At 35.3% G+C, this 17,295-nt stretch overlaps 1 protein-coding gene across 1 annotated transcript in view; it reads left to right on the top strand.

The window, feature by feature from the left end:
- The window catches only part of Ly75 (lymphocyte antigen 75), a 96,576-nt gene that overhangs the window by 33,182 nt on the left and 46,099 nt on the right, over nt 1–17,295 (top strand). Inside the window, exons 13-16 of the mRNA XM_003478570.5 lie at nt 1,239–1,381; nt 11,504–11,585; nt 14,189–14,257; nt 16,680–16,794. Coding sequence (XP_003478618.2) covers nt 1,239–1,381; nt 11,504–11,585; nt 14,189–14,257; nt 16,680–16,794 — 409 coding nt within the window. The remainder of the gene's footprint in view (nt 1–1,238; nt 1,382–11,503; nt 11,586–14,188; nt 14,258–16,679; nt 16,795–17,295) is intronic.

Genomic DNA, 17,295 nt, shown 5'->3' with positions numbered 1-17,295 from the left:
GCCATCCTGGTTGATGTGCTTATACAAAGTATACTCCTAGGGGCTGGGGATTTAGCTCAGTGGCATAAGCGCCTGCCTTGCAAGCAGGCAGTTGTGAGTTCGATCCCCGGTACCAATAAAAAGGAAAAAGACCAAAAAAAAAAAAAAAAAAAAAGTATGCTCCTCCCATAGACCTATATAACCTAACAAATGTTTGGGAGCAGAGTCCTTGGCAGAACATCATATACTTGTTATGTCAGGCAGCTCAGCACCACACCCTGCATGCGTTCCACCTACAGGAATAGAATCAGAGCCAGAAATGGCTTCTTCTCATATTCTTTCCTTCTGGTAATCTGAGCGAGCTGCATGCCATGCCGACCCCATGCTTATGATTCTTATGTCCCTCTAGTGTATGTTGCCAAATTAAGAATGTCATTGCTTCATATCATACAAAGAAATGTAATTTGGAGTTAGCATCAATCAGTTACTCTCACATACAAACCATTAGATACCACCCCAAATCTCAGGAACGATGATGATAAGCCTCGAGTTCACAGATCTCCAGGTCAGCTAGGGTTTGACTAATTGAGTTTGAATGGTCAACTCTGCATCCAGCTGCAGATCACCTCAGCTGGTGCCAGACTGTGATTTTGGATCTGTTTCTGTTCACTGTAAGTCTCTGCTGAAGGAGCAGTAGCTATGAAGAGCTTGTCATGTCTGTCTTGTATTGTCTTCTCTTTTCTTGATGAGATCAAACCAGCCTCTTTCCTCCCTTATTAGGCTACCCACACTAGGGCACGTGTAGCATTAACATCATCTCTTTGTCTTCCTCTTACACAGGCTCAGGATGTTTACAAAATAAGGACCCTGGCCCTCAGCTGATTTACTTAAACTTCTAAACTTCTCAAGTCAACACAATAAATCAACCACTGCAACATCCTGGAGCATAAACAGCTGCCCTAGGCCATGTTATCTAGTTTATAGAACTGCTGAGTTACTTAGCTAAGATTCTAAACTTCTCAAGTTGAACAAGGTATCAATTGTAACAGAAGCCCATCCATCTGACAACTGTGGGACACCTATGTAGGCCTTCAGTGACACTTTAAGCAGTATATATCTGTGTCTAAATGTATATGTGCATTTACCTTTGCCTTCATTATGCCAATGCAAAACCCTAAGGGCTCACACAACTGACTATCATTGACCTTAGACTATGCTTTATGATTTTGCAGAAAAAATCTAATTTCTGTTTTGTTAAGGTATTTCATGTAGAAAGAATTATAAGGAAGAGGAACTGGGAAGAAGCTGAAAGATTCTGCCAAGCTCTTGGAGCACACCTTCCCAGCTTCGGTCATATGAATGAAATAAAGGAATTTCTTCACTTATTAAAGGAACAGTTCAGGTAACAGTTCTAGAATGAGAGCTTCTAAGGTAAACTTTGTATCTTCTGGGTCTTCAAATTGACACATTTTGTTCTCTAAAAAGCAATTTAGTGTTCTGTAATTTTGCAACATGAACTCTTACATGCAAGGGCTATCAGGAACTTACTTTGTTTTGTAATCACAGAACTCTGGGAGGCTGAAGTAAAAAGATTTCAAGTTAGATTTCAACCTGATCAATTTAGCAATTTAGCTGCCTCAAAATAAAAAATATAAAAAGGGCTACGAGTATAGCTCAGTGTAAGGTCCTGATTCAATTTCCAGCATCTCAACAAAATAAAACAAAACAAGCTCCTGGTAGCTCCTGCTGATAGCTCTTGTTTTATCTTGTTATGAGAGATTCAAAGATGATGAGACCTAGTCCCTGCCATTTGTGCAGCAAAGTCCAGCAGCAAGGATAAGAAAAGTATAGCAAAAGTTTAGAGTACAAGTAAAATGAACCTTGAGAATCTGAAGTAAAGAGAATTTGAAGTAAAGAGGAAATGTTTCTGGCAGATCTAATCCAGAAAAAGTCATGATTCTTGAAACGAGGCTGATTCTTGAAATGAGGGTAGTCTTTTTGATATTGGAAAAAGAAACTCCCAACATTCTAGATGTCCAATACAAGTTCATGTTATCTAAAATCAAAGAATGAGTTTTAGGATTTTTTTTGTTGTTTTCTCCAGTACCGGGAATCAAACTCACACTCTTATACTTGCCAGGCAGGCACTTATGCTGCTGAGCTAAATCCCCAGCCAAAGAATGAATTTTAGGAACAGCAGAAGTTAAGACCAGACTATATTTATTGGGAGAAAGAAAGCTTTTGTCTGAGAGGGAGGCAGAAGGGGTCCCAAGTGAGTTGTCAAAGACTCTATCTTTTCTAGGGACTTTTAAAGAGCAAAACCCCAAGATGAGGCAGGTCCAAGTTGGGGAAAACACGGGAATTTGCATGGTGGGCATGAGGTGAGACAGGATTATAGTTAACCAATAAGACAATTGCTCAGGTAAAATGGATTAAATCAGAGACAGATGGGGAAGCAAGCACACAGAACAGTGCTTTTGCCCAGGGATTGGGTGAGTGGCTCCTTCTGGCTTCCTCAAGGTGATAGAGACCTATTTAGAATATCAATCCCTGATGTTTATCTTTAGGATGTGGGTGCATTTCTTTGATCTTTCGTCTTTTTTTTTTAATTGGTACTGGGGATGAACTCACGACCACACACTTGCAAGGCCGGGGCTTATGCCGCTGAGCTAAATCCCTAGCTCCCTGTCTTTTGTCTTAAAGTTTGGCCCGTGCAGGAGGCAGGAGGTGTCTGTCACCCCTAGGGTTATAAGGCAGCTTCAAAGGCCCAGTCCCGACTGACTGCCTATAATATTTCTAGCTAACTCAGTTGCCTGTAACATTTTGAAAGGTAAGATGGAAAAAGCAGCCACAGAAAACAGAACGTAGCTAAGGTACTGAGAACAAGATATGGTCATGGAGAAATGAATCATACATCTTAGCTACAAAACAAGATCTGAATATGAAATGAGAATGCCCTTACTTCACAGTAAAATAGTTGGATCTTAAAAAGCAAACAGTTTAATCCCCAGTTAACCGTATTTGTGAAGAGATTCATTGATATAAATGACCTATTTCCTATACACATTTATATGCATGTATATAAGTACTCACCTTTATCCATATACATGCTGAGAGAGGAGTGAGGCCTGTAGGTCTATGCAGGGCCACCTAGCAGAAAGCTAATACAGCTGACCTGGTACATCGAGGAAGGGCAATAAGAATACTAAAGGCAGAAAGTGATCAAAAATACTTGTTAGGGTAGAAGCAGGCTTCCTATCTCACTTTTTTGGTGTCCTTAAGAACAATATAGGCCAGAGAATACTATCATGGGAGAAAATTTCCTCTGAAGCTTTGGGGACCATAATGGGTAACAGGGCTTCAAGTCTACAAAATTATTTTTCTCTTTCCTTACTTCCCTTAGCTGGAAATACCCGGGGGGGGGGGGGGAGGGTTTGGAGACAGAGATAGAGAGAGACAAGGTGGGGGGGGAGAAAGATTGATTCAGGATATGCCAGCATAAAATACCAAAAAGCAACTATCACCTGAAAGTATCCAACTGAGTATTTTTCCAGTCATTTTGAATCCAACAGAAACTTCAAAAGAAATAAAATATATAGCAACTTATCAAAACACAAAATCCAGTCTTTTTAAGACTTTAAATTTTAAAGATACTTAAAAGATTGGCATCTAAAGAGTTTTAACATAGAAAATGCTTATATTTATTTTAGTTACCATTAACTTTATTTGTGAAGACATTAATTGATGTAAATCACCTATATATCCTTCTTGGAAAAATTTTCAAAGGCTTTTTCAGGTGAGAGATGAATTTTAAAAATACAGAATATGTGAATAAGTCCATTACAAAAGAATTAGAAACAAGACTATAAAAATCTTGTCAATAATCCTGATATATAACTATAAAAATAGAATGAAAGTATCACAAATTTTGAAAGAGAAGCATAATATGAGGAAAATTTAATAAAAACAAGTTTTAAACTCCTTATAAATAAAAACTGGATTATAGAAAGATAAAATGTTAAAAAATTAAAGTATAATAAATTCCTTATTTTACTGAAAGTCATATTTTTAAAACATAGATTACATAAATTTTTAAAACTTTAAGGTACTGTAGTAAAATTTAAGATTATGTCTATCTTTTGAATATGTAATGAGTGTGGCAGGAGGGAAATATAGATAATTAGGAAGATAAAATAACAAAGGATGAAACCCTGCATAAAGCAGATGAGTAAAAGTCCCAATGAAACATTATCAGCTCTCATTAAATTCAAGTCTACAGATGTGTTTAATAATAAAATCCAACTCTATGTTTCTGAAAAACACTTGAAACAAATCTGGTCACGTTACTACCTTTCCAGTTTAAAGAGTATAATGCTCTTTTCCTGGAGGAAGAGAACATAAAGTATTACAAAATTGAGACATTTTGTTAAAATAATTTATTTCTTTAAAAATTAACAAACAGGCAACATTTTCATATAACTCAGTGCTGAGTAGCTGCTACGCAACCCATGTGGGGCATCAGTCTTCAGTTTGCCATGATCCCACCTACTTCTTATTTTTTTCCCCAAGACAGGGTCTCGGGAAGTTCAATTCAGGCTGTCCCGAACCTACTGTGTAGTCCTTACTGGCCTCCAACTCAAGATGATGCTCCTGCCTCAGCCTTCCAAATCCTGGGAGCAGCACACTTAATCCTGCCTACTTCCTGACTCACTTCACTTGCTTATGCTCTATGCTTATCTGATTTTAATTCAGATAGGAAGGGTTAGTAATCACCAATATCAGGTGATAATCCCAGTAGGTGCTGAAATTACATATGAGAGAATTCATTATTCATTTCTGAGATAATATATAACTGTTTTAATATATTTAATGAATATAATTACATATATAAATTCTTAGTAAATTAAAAATAGAATAGCTCAAATCAATAGCCATATCACAATTAATAATGAGGCATTATTAAATGCAATCAAATGAAAGTCAGAAAGTTAAGAATCCCTATTACCCTCACAATTGGTCTTTTTAAAAAATGTATCTCCTGTTCATTAAGATAAAAGCAACACTATAATGTATAAATATTTATAACACATTACATGGAGAGAAAGGCAGATTATACACATAAAATACAGTATTTACATTAAAAACTGGACTGAAAAACTACAAAATGCATTTAAAAAGGTAATGGTTGTTACCTTTGGGAGATAAGATTATGAAAATTTTCACATTCTCCAGGTTTGCTTTATCGGAATAACTACTGTATTTTCCTTCATAAAGCGTAGTGCCCTGGGAACCTGACATGAAATATAATGTCTGGGTTCCATAAATATTCATGAATTAAACATCTGTTGTAGGATTTGTGGTAGTCCAGACTTCATATTATTGCATTAGAAATTAATATACAAATTTTCATTGTATACTGACCTAAACCAATTTGGATATATTGGTTCATGGGTTCTTCTCAAGAGGCGTATACTATTCTGCCTGAGTAGATTATAAAGAATACAAAATTCAGACCAAGTCTTTCCATGTATGCAGAAATTTGCCACATTCACTGAAGCAGGCACAGAACATTTCATGTGACCTGTTTTGTAGACTTGACAACACCCACCATTCTGTCCTTTTAGGCTTCCCAGCAGTTTCATTTGAGGCAGACAAGGCAACATACCAGCAGCAGAAATCCATTTCCATTATGACTGGCATCAGGCCATCACAATTCCTGAGCCAGTGACTGGACACGTTAGGGATCAAGGCTGTAGGTGCCGCTTCTAAAGGTACAGGCTGCCGGACTCACAAGAAACTAAAACTCTTCCATGAAAAGTAAGAGTGTCTCTAAATATTTTAGCTAATCGTCATATCTTAAATAATTTACATTTCAGTAATGAGAGCCCATTTCTAACATAATGCTCATTAGGAAGCTTCTGATTTCATTGATAAAAACCCATTTCTGACATTCAGCATCTGGCTAATTAGTGCAGCATCTGGGGTAGCAGCGGATCACAGGAGTCCTTGTGGTCACCACATTTGACACATGACCTTTTTAAAACACTGCCCATTCTCCCTGAAGTGTACATGTTGATCGAAACAGCCTGATGGCCCCGAGATGGCAACCTTGACACACACAGTATCACACTGTCTAGCTAAAAGATTTCCACTTAAAATACTGACATAACAAACTGAGATTCCAAGCAAGATATTCGTAACTGATTGGAATGAGAAACTACAGATAAGTATTAAATAATAAAGTTGGATATATTTGTGAGAATTGATTAATAGAAATATTGGATAGCAGAGATGATAGAAATGACCATTATGAAGTTCCATATGCAGACTGCATTAAAGTAGGAAACAAAACTAATGTGAAAAGTAAAGAACTCTTCTTGATTGTTTATTTTTGATCACACCAATTTACCATCTCTCATTCAAAAGTTGATTATAAAATTTAGAAAATATAAAAGTGGAAAATGACAAAAATAAAAATCACCTCAAACTCTAATTCTCAGTTAAAAATCATAGTTAGCATTTAGTAATTCCTTTCCATTTTCTTCCATTCTTCTTCTTTTATTTTAAGTTTCCTGGTACAATTTAGATATAAATAAAGATCATACTCATCATAAGGAAGTTCTACCTGTATATGATGTATTTGGATTCCTCTTTTTTTTCCCAAATTCTTTCCCTCCCATCAACCACTGTTCCACTCTTCCTCTGGTTTGGGGTGTGTGTGTGTGTGTGTGTGTGTGTGTGTGTGTGTGTGTTTGTGCGCGCGCGCATGTGTGAGCACGTGCGAGTGTTTGAGACAGGATCTTGCTATGCAGTTCAGGCTCACTTTGTAGCCCAGGCTGTCTTTCCCTCCTTGTTTACAAAGCTTTGTTTTCATTTTATCATTTTTGTTTAATCATTTTTTCCCTTTTTCTTTTCTTCCTTTCCCCTTTCACCCTTTGTCCTCCCTATTCCTCATACCTTTTGAAAAATGTCTCTCTATTGTACATTTTGGTCCTTTTTCAGTTTCTCACACCAGGGAGCAATGTGATCTTCACACAGGTGTCCCATTTATTTCACTTAAGGGTATGGTCTCAAGGAGCATCTATGTATCTAAAAATGTCTCGTTTATCCTTCAATATGACTGAGTAGTACTCACATCTTTTTATCCATTCCTCAGTTAATGGGCATTTGGGTCATTTCCAAGATTTAACTATTACATAGTTGCACATATATCACGGTGGTATAGTGGTTAATTCTTGCAGGAAGATAGCCACAGTAGGGAGAGCTGGGTGAAATGGAACTTCTAATTCTAGTTTTTTGAGGAAGTACCATACTGATTTCCACAGTAGTGGGATCAATTGTACCAATCTGTATTCCCACCAACAGTAGAAAAGGATTCCCTTTACTCCACAGACCTTCCAGGATTTGTTATTGATTAATTTCTTATTGATAACCATTCTTTCTGGAGTAAGATGAAATCTCAGCGTTGTTTTAATTTGCATCACTCAAATGACCAGTGATGTTGAACATTTTTTTATATATTTATTTGCCATTTGTATTTCTTCCTCTGAGAAGTGTATATTCATCTCAGATGCCCATTTTTGGAATTCGTCTTTAAACTTGGAGGGGGGGATCTGATTTTTCTTTTCAATTCTTTATAGCTCTAGTTACAAGTCCTTTGTCTGAGGGACAATTGGCTAAAATTTTTTCCCACTCTGTGGGTTCTTTGCACTCCGTTGGTGATTTCTTTTGCTATGCAAAAGCTTTTTAATAGGATGAGATCCCAGTTGTTCTTTGTATTATTTCCTATACCATCAGGGTTTTGTTCATGATATCTTTGCCTACACTTATGCCTTCAAGAGATCTGTCTCTTTTCTGGCAGATTTAGTGTTACTGTTTTAATATTTAGATTTGTAATCCATTTCAATTTTAGTTTAGTGCACAGTGATAGATATTCTTACATGTATAGTTTTCACAAAATTTCTTATCCACCAACTGTGCAATGTTTCACTTTTTTGGAAATCACAAAATTAATGCACATTAAATTTGGAAAATAAAAAAGCATAGGGAAAAAAGCAACAAATCTCCGTAAGCTCTTCAGTCAAGCACTTGTATTTTATTTGTACTCTTATCCCAACAGCCAACATAACATATTAAGCAGACTGTGTTGTCTGCCTAATAAGTGCTCCATAAATAAGGAGCTCATTTGCCAATGCTGCACTTTGAACATATTCTAACACCAAAATTGTAACCACAGTTTAAAGGGAAGGAAGGAAGCCAACCATTTATATTAGAAAATGACTCTAAAGCTTTCTTCTTGAAAGCTGTAGCTTCTATTGCAGAAATTGACCTTTCTCAGCAAGAAGTTCATTGCCCACCCAAATTGTGTATTGCATGCCTAGGAGTTAAATCAGATTACTGCTCTGCTTCTCACAATCTAAGTCCCACATCTCTATTTGTATTTCAATGAAAAGGATTCATGGTGTACCAAGTCATTAAGACTCTTAAGATCTTTGCAACTCTTAATGGCAGCCCAACAGGGGAAGCCATTGTAGAAAGAAAATAGTCAAAGGATTAGAGAAGAAAGCCTTGTTTGCAGTGCCATTGCTGCTGTGTACCTCCTGTGAAGTGGCATGAATGGATTTAGATATAAATCTAAGGCTTTACAGACTAAGAGCCCTCATCAAATAGTATTTGTAGGGGGGATATAGCTAAGACACTGTTTTTCTTAACAACCAGATACACCAAGAAACTTGATGGAAGATGAAAATTTTAACATTTTTTATACACATTAACTTTTAAACTAATTGTCTTAAAACTATATACCTGGTATTTGCAGTAAAAGAAATGTATAAAGTTTCAATTTGACTTGATTTACCAGTTATGATCAAGTGCATATTTTCCTTTCCAGTTTTAAAAATCTATTTGAAGGTAATGATTAATGTGATTACTAATTGTTCTTGTTCTTGTCTGGCTGGCAGGCTAAATTCAGAAAAAAATTATATAATTCAGGAAATACTGTCCTTAGGGCTAAAAGTGTGGCCCAGTGGTACCACGCTTGCCTGGCTTCTGTACTGCCTTCAGTTCTATCCTCAGTAGTGAAGAAAAGGAAATGTTTCACACCTGTGACTATACACATACATACCTACAGAAGCACAGGTATTACAACACATTAGTAAATCTCTTGAATTGAAATTGAAAATTAAGTTTCTGGGTTGAAATGAAGTTTGATCTCAAATAGTAGGGGGATTAGATATTTTGAATAGTTGGGAAAATGTATTTCTAGGTAACTGTCCTTTGAAACACAGCAAAGGAACCAGCAAAGAGCTTGAATCAGAGAAGTCTCTAAGTGGGAGAATGTGAACCATTGCTGGGAAGAGACCAGGGAGAGGTCAGGGTCCTGGGAAAGTCAGGAGAGACCTGCACAAAGGCTGTGCAGGAGCCTCTGGATGCTGGGACACATAACCTTTGATCATCTCATCGTATTGTTGATTGTGTAAAGGATTGTGTAAAGAAGGTAAAATAGTTAATGACCTTAGGGAAAAATAAGTCTTATCTCCCAGACCCAAATATATTATATGCAAATATTTGGGGGAAAATGAAGTTATATGAGGAAAATTTAACCTCTTTATTTTAGCCATCTGGCTTTAATTAAGCTGTATATGACAGTTACCTAGACCTGCAGATTAAAAATGCAACACTCAGACATTTGGAAGCTTTAAGACAACTCTAATTAGTTGAACACACAACCAGCAAGGTCCTCTTATGGCTGCTAAACTGAAACTGGACTAAATTGTTTCCACAGAATTTATCTGAAGTCCACAAATCAGTGGTCTTTGTCAGTACGAAAACAACATAATAATAAAAAGCAAAGGAGAACAGTTCTTAGATGCCATTGCAATAAGTTAGAAAACCAGATATTGAAAAAATGGAAAACTATTTATTGACATTAATCTATGAAGGAATGTTGAATAAAGAGAAGAGATAAAGCAATTACTTCATTAGAAAGTGAAAAGTAATTTAAAAGTTAGTTTTCTCTTACCTTTGAATCACTAGAAAATTTTGTATAAATATGAAGATTTATTATGTTTCCCAGTAGTTTTGTAGCTATACATTTCATATATTCTACTGTGATTGAGGGTAGGAATTGCTTTTAGATTTGGATCCTACCCCTTCTCTAATATATTATATGGATAAGATATTTATATATGTATATATATTCCTTCTCTAATATATATTATATTGGTGATATTTATATCTGCAGATACGTACATATACACACATACACTGATCTATGTGCCACTGACACCTTGTGCCAACAGCAGGTTAAAGAATATGAAATATAACCAGGCTACTTATTAAGGCTTAGAATGTATAATACATTTTAGAAGATTATCAAGTACAGTCAAAAACAGAAAAGTACTTATAGTAATATAATGTCTATTTGCAGGTGTATATCTCCCTGAGTAGAACATACACTTATTTGCATTCCTATCTCTGTATGTTTGTGTATGTTTTCTTCCTTGAGATGCCCATCCCTTCTCCTATAGACCCCAGTCCAAACACTGGAATGTGGTAAGCCCAGGCCTTAACTAGAAAGAAACATTTACACTCTATGTAGACCGTTTTTTGTCTTTCCACCCTTATGAAACTTCTCCTTACTTCCCGAGGTCCACAATGACCTCTCCTTTCTCTGACCTTTTGTAGCACTTAAAGTTTATACAACTCTTTTGAACGCTCATATAAATGGTCTTAACATATATTTTCTCTGTGTATAAAATGTATTTCCTCTATGACTACTTTATGTTCTTTTTGAGAGTTACATGTTAGCTCTTATTTTCTTTGTATCATTAGTGCACATTGGTCAGTGCCTTGTAGATAAAAGTATACTTATGAGTATTAAATTTAATATGTTAAGTAATTTTTTAAATTATATTTTCCTGATATATTTCTTTGGCTTTTAGAAAATACTAGATTAATTGTTTACTTTCATCTTAATGGGAAGGAGGAAATAAACTGTTTTTTAATCTTGATTATCTGGCATTTTAAAGAAAAGAAATTTGATGTGGTTTTCTTTTTTTCTATTGATACCAGGGACCAAACTCAGGACCTCGTGCTTGTCAGGCAGGTGCTTACACCACTGAGCCAAATCCCCGGACCCTGATTGTGTTTTAAATGAATGGCTTTTTAAAATGTCATTCTATTAGACTCCATCTGAAAACATTGTCTGGTATTCAAATAGAAGCAAAAGTTTTGGAATAATCACAATTTTCTTTCTCTTAAAGTTCAAAGCGGAATACATTTTGCTTTTCATACAAATGGAAAATTTAGTTTTAAAAAGTATGATACCTTTCCTATAATTTCTCCAGTTAAGATTCAGTTTCATTTCAAACCACTAATTTTACAGACTTTGAAGCTGTGCTTTTCAATCAGTGACAAGATCTTCTGAATAGCTTATGTGTCTGAAGCACTTTAAATGTCTGAATGCTAAATATTTTTACCATGTGTCATCCTCAAATTGTTTTGGTTCTTTCTTTTTACATAGTGTCCAGCGTTGGCTGTGGATAGGTTTGAATAAAAGGAGCCCATATTTACAAGGATCCTGGCAGTGGAGTGATAATACACCAGTAAGTTAAAATTTTCTTGTTGGATATAAAATGGAAGGAATGTTTATTTCAGTAGCAAATAAATGATTACTAAGTAATACAGCCACACCTAAAATTCAAATGGAACCACAAAAAGCCCTGAATAACCAAACTAAGTCCTGAACAAAAGGGACAAAAACTGGAGGATCACAATACTGGATTTCAATATTTATGCTGCCACGCTGTAGTAGCCAAAACATCATAGTATTACCATAAAAACAGACACCAATAGAAGAGAATAGAAAGCCCAGAACTAAACTCACACATTTTTAGTCAAATAATTTTTGACAAAAATGCCAAGAGCATGCAGTATGTAAAGGACAATCCCTTCAATAAGTGACGCTGAGAAAACTGGACACTTTCATGTAAAAGAATGAAATTACATCCTCATGTCTCACCATATATAAAAATCAACTCAAAATGGATTAAAAACTTAAATGTAAGACCCAGAATGATGCAACTACTAGGAAAAAAATAGGAGGAAAGCTGCATAAAGTTGGTCTGAGCAGTGATTTATTGGATACAATCCCAGAAACATAGGCAACAATGATAAAAGTATAAAAATAAAATTACATCAAACTAAAAGTCTTGTGCACATTAAATACAAGTCAACAAAGAAACAACCTAGAGAATGGGATAAAATACTTGTAAAGTATTCATTGAATATACCCAACATGTGTAAGAAACTCAGTTCAAGAGCAAGAAGACAAAGACTTGAATAAATAACTTCTCAAAAGAAGACATTCAGATAGCCAACAGGTGTGTGAAAAATGTTCAGCATCAATAACCAGGGAAATGCAAATTAATACTATGACAAGATATCACCTCACACCTCACACTGGTAGAATAGCTGTTATCAAAAAGACAAAGTAATGTAGGTTTTGACCAGGATGTAGAGAAACAATTGTGAAACTAACATTATGAATAACAGTATGAAGACTCTACAAAATATTAAGCATAGAACTATATGACTCAGAAATACCACTACTGGGTATATATCCAAAGAAAATGAAATCAATATGTTGAAGAGATACCTGCATTCCCACATTTATTGCAGTATTATTCATGATAGCTAAGATATGGAATCAAACTATGGTGGATAAATAGATAAGAAATTATGTTACCCATACACAATGAAATACTCTTCGGTTACAAAAAAGAAGTAAGTTCTGTCATTGTGGCAACGTGGATGAACCAGATGTGAAAGTATTAATTGAAATAAACCAAACACAGAAAAATAAATACCACATGCTGCCTCATGTGTAATCTAAAAAATGGATCTCACAGAACTGGGAAATTAACATGATGGTTACCAGAGATTGGGGCAGACAGGCATTGGGGAGATGTTTGTCAAAAGTTATAAAATATTAGTTAGATAAAAGAAGTAAGTTCAACATGTCTAATACTGTAGAACATGGTGACAGTTGTTAATATACTATATATTTAGTGATATTTAGTGTCCTCACCAAAATGATAACTGAGTACATGTCAGTTAGCTAGGTTTAGGAGTTAGTCATTCTACCATGTGTATACCTCAAAACATTATGCTGTATATGATAAAGATGTACAACTTTACCTGTCAATTATTAAAAAGTAATTAAAAATAGAAAATACATCCACATACTTTCAACCATTACAATGATGTAGGTACATCTTATTGAAATGGAAAAGGTTCATATATATGATGTAGGGAAAAATCAAGATACTAATCTTACTTTTACAAAAAAATCATAGCTTTTCTTTATATATAACCCCCAAAAGATAAATATTATATAAATAACTCATATAATTTGTTTTAATTTATATTTACATTGTAGTATAAATTTAATACTTAATATATTTGTAATTTATTATTAGTTTATATAATGAGCAATCGGTATATGTGTCATCTTTGGGTAGTACAAGAATTATTTTTCTGAAGGCTTTTCTTTACACTCCTTTATATTTTTTTTTTAATGAGAAGCTTTTAATTATCTAAAAATATGTTATGTATAAAATATTTGCAGAAGAAATGCTTTCCCTTTATTGAAAGAAATAATTTGTTTAAGGGAACTTAAAATAATCATACACATTATTTCAAATGTTTACATTATCCTGAAGAGGTCTTATGTAAGACTGATAGGAGGAAAATACTCAAGTATTCAATATTTGCTTATGTTATCATTATGACATTTAGTATTCTTTCTAAATGTAAGATTCCTGGCTTTTATTTTTAAATGAGAGCATATTTTAGATTAGTTGATCAAATATTTTGCATATTCTAGATTAGCTGATCAAATATTTTGCATGTGTGCATTTCAATACATGCAAAAAGAAGTCTTTCGTAAGCTCTTGAATTTCTGAATCCAGTGGTGAACTTACATTAACCTCCATTTCTAAAACTGTGGCTTCCTTTGTTTGAAGACTTATGAAATTTTGACATTTTCTAAGTCTTATGATTCAGCATCCTGTTATAAAAAAAGATGAAAAAAATTTTCTTTTTGTGGCATATGAACATGCTTGAATTATTAAAGCTGCGTAAATCACATCTAAATTACAAATATTTATACATCAGTTAAATTCTCAAGTCTTTCTTGTCTTTTCAGGTGTCTACTATTATCATGGAAAGTGAGTTTCAGGAGGATTATGACATCAGAGACTGTGCTGCTGTCAAGGTCAGTACAATGCTAGAAAATCAGCACTTTAAAAAAACCTGAGGGCTGAAGTTACAGCTTTGTGCCCACTGTGTGCACATATGCGTGAGGCCCTGGATTTCATCTCTAGCATCAAAGAGGAAGCGAGGGAAAGAGTAAGAGAAGGAGGGGGCAGGAAGGGAGGGAGGGCAGATACCAGGAAAGGAGAGAGAGAGAATAATGGAGTAATGTTTAATCAGGCAACAGATGGGAAATAAGTATATCCTCATGGGTCTTATATGTAACTTGAGAAAATTAAAGGTGATATTCAGCTTGAAGATAGTTTTATCATTACTGTACAGTCAAGTGAGTGAGTTGAGGAAGACTAATGAGACTCCTAAGAGGAAATGATCTCTGTAACCTCTTCTCAGAAAGAAGTGCAACTTGACCTGGGACTAGTCCATACAGGTGAAAAGGCGGCGTGAAATGGGGATGGGGGGGGGAAGTAGCACAGTCAGGAGGACGCAGTACACAGTGCGCATGTTCTGTGCTGTTTTGAAAACAACCTAAGAACCTTGAGAATTTAGATTATCTCAGGTTAAAGTGTTTGTACTTTTTTTTTTGATAGGCAACAGGGTATTCTTAAAAGTTTCTGATGGAGAGTGACATGAACCAAGAAGAATAAGAGGATTCTTGGGACAGATTTCAAGAGGCAACAGGAGAACTGAAAGCTTAGACCCAGTAGGCATCTCCTCTGCAGAATTTATTGGCTTATTCATTTCATATGCAGTATGTCCAGGGCATCTGTAAGGCCCTGGGGGATACAATAGGGACAAGACACAAAACATAGACACTGTCTTCACAGAACTTTGAGTCCGTAGGAGATAAAGACAATTAAACATTAGTGGTGATGCTGTTGTGTACGGGTGGTGCCTGGCAAAACAAGTTCTATACAAGGACGAGTTTATTCTGAGATGGTGATGGTGATGATGGTGATGGTGATGACAGGAGTGAACAATTGTAGACCACTTCCTCATATTCTTCTTGGTTCTGAAGAAACTGTTAAATAGATTCTATTTCTTTTAGAACTTTTGAGTCTTATTTTGACTCCAGTCTACTATGACTACCTTAGTCTTCCACTGAAAATATCTGACTGATGTTTCAAAAAATGTGTGAAAGTTTAGTGTTACTTCGATTTACAGGCAAAGAATCATGACATCCTGGGACCCAGAGATGATAATCTTTATGTAATTCTGATGAGCTGGATCAAAGTACTATTCAATCTTGGTTGCCTTCTCCTTGGGTTGAACAAGTAGACAGATTGGTACTCTTAAGCCACTGTGCTGTTTGAGTAGGCATTTTAGAAACAGGTAGAATGGGGTCCTGGTTTATGGAAAATATGGTATAATTTAACTTACATAGTTCAAGTACAACCTAGGCATAAGATGTGTCCTACAGCAGAAACAAGGGAAAAAATAATGTTAAAAAGATGCAAAAGGTCAATATTTACAAGGATTGTCAATACAGTGGTAAAAGATGATGAAAACACAGTCATCTAGACCATAGTTTTACTTTGTAGCCAAGAAAAAGCATATGAAATGTTATTGGAAGATCAGAGCCATTAAAAATTAAGAAAGCCATTGGAAAGCACTGTTTTCAAAACTCTTCATGTAAAGTGTTACATTTTAATGCCACCTTTGTAGAATACACAGTGTAACTCAGGAAGATGAAAACTCCAGAGAAGCTTATGAAGGAAGGTTTCAGGAATGTCAAGAATACTGGTGTGATAAACTGTGCTCTGTGTAAGTAGAGTCACCATGAATGGAGATATTTCAAAAGCTACCAGCAAATAAGTAAAAGGGACAGAAATACAGCCTGCATCAGGAACAGTTCCAGCGAGGGCACTAATCTCGCTGAAACACCCTCTAGAATGTTAGCCATAAGAATTTGAAGAGTGATGGAAAGCTCTCCCAAGCCAAGCATTTACCCCTTACTTTTTCTTTCTACCTAATAACTGGAGATCCCAGTCTTGTGAACCTTATGGAAATGGGGAACATCCTAGAAAGGGCAGAAGGAGGAGCGTAGGTGCCTGAGCCTGCACATTTCTGTCACTTTTTAATCTGCTCTTATCACAACCTAATCTTAGATACCACTCAGTAAATATTCTTTTCTTGTTTGATCCTACCCAAATTTTAAAAGCACAAGATTCCACATTTCATGTCAATAAAATCAGGAGAAAAAGAGACAGTGATTAACATTTTAGATATACACATATCAGTGCTCTTGGAAAGCTCTGGCTCTGGCTCTTTAAATCTTCCATTCATTTTTGTGTTTACATATTCTGCAAATATCTTAGGTGATCGAGCTAAAATAGAGACCAAGACCACAGGACTTGCAGTTTAGTGTTGCATATGGGATTAAAGCAACTTTGAAATATTCATCAGTCCTTTATTTCCTTCTTTAGGTTAGTCACAGCCCTTGGCGAAGAAGTTGGTATTTTTATGATGAGAGAGAATATATTTATTTGAGGCCTTTTGCTTGTGATGCGAAACTTGAATGGGTGTGCCAGATTCCGAAAGGTAAGTGGCAACTATTCTTCTACACAACCTTTTCACATTAACATTGTGAATGCTGAGCTAGATGTACCTAAGAGAGCATTTTTACCTTACAAGAGTAATTTCTACAAGCCTATGAAATACCACTAACATATTAAACTCCCTCCTGTCTGATTTCTACACTTAGAATTCTAGCTTATTGAAATTTAGCAATACCTTACTCTTTAATCATGAAAAAGTTTGTACAGAAGATAAAATTAATAGTTATTTAAAGAAACTAGACTTTGGAATGAAAGACTGATAAAAAAGAGATGTAATAAAAATAATTTTCATTTATTTTGAGCAAATAAAACACAAAATGAAAATAATCTTAGGAAGAATGAAGTCGGAATAAAGAAATTAAAATTAGTAGGTCCTTGTAAAATTTAGAAGCAATTTTCAGTTAACTCCAAAACTGCTCATACTTCATGGAAATTCAAATTCAGGAAACCAATTAGTTCATACATGTACATATTCATGCGTGTG

Source organism: Cavia porcellus, unplaced genomic scaffold, assembly GCF_034190915.1.
Source record: "Cavia porcellus strain 051 isolate PalLab524CR breed Dunkin Hartley unplaced genomic scaffold, mCavPor4.1 scaffold_12, whole genome shotgun sequence".
In the NCBI taxonomy this organism is placed as follows: Eukaryota; Metazoa; Chordata; class Mammalia; order Rodentia; family Caviidae; genus Cavia; species Cavia porcellus.
The sequence above is the reverse complement of the archived record's forward strand: the minus strand, read 5'-3'. Positions and strand labels throughout refer to the sequence as shown.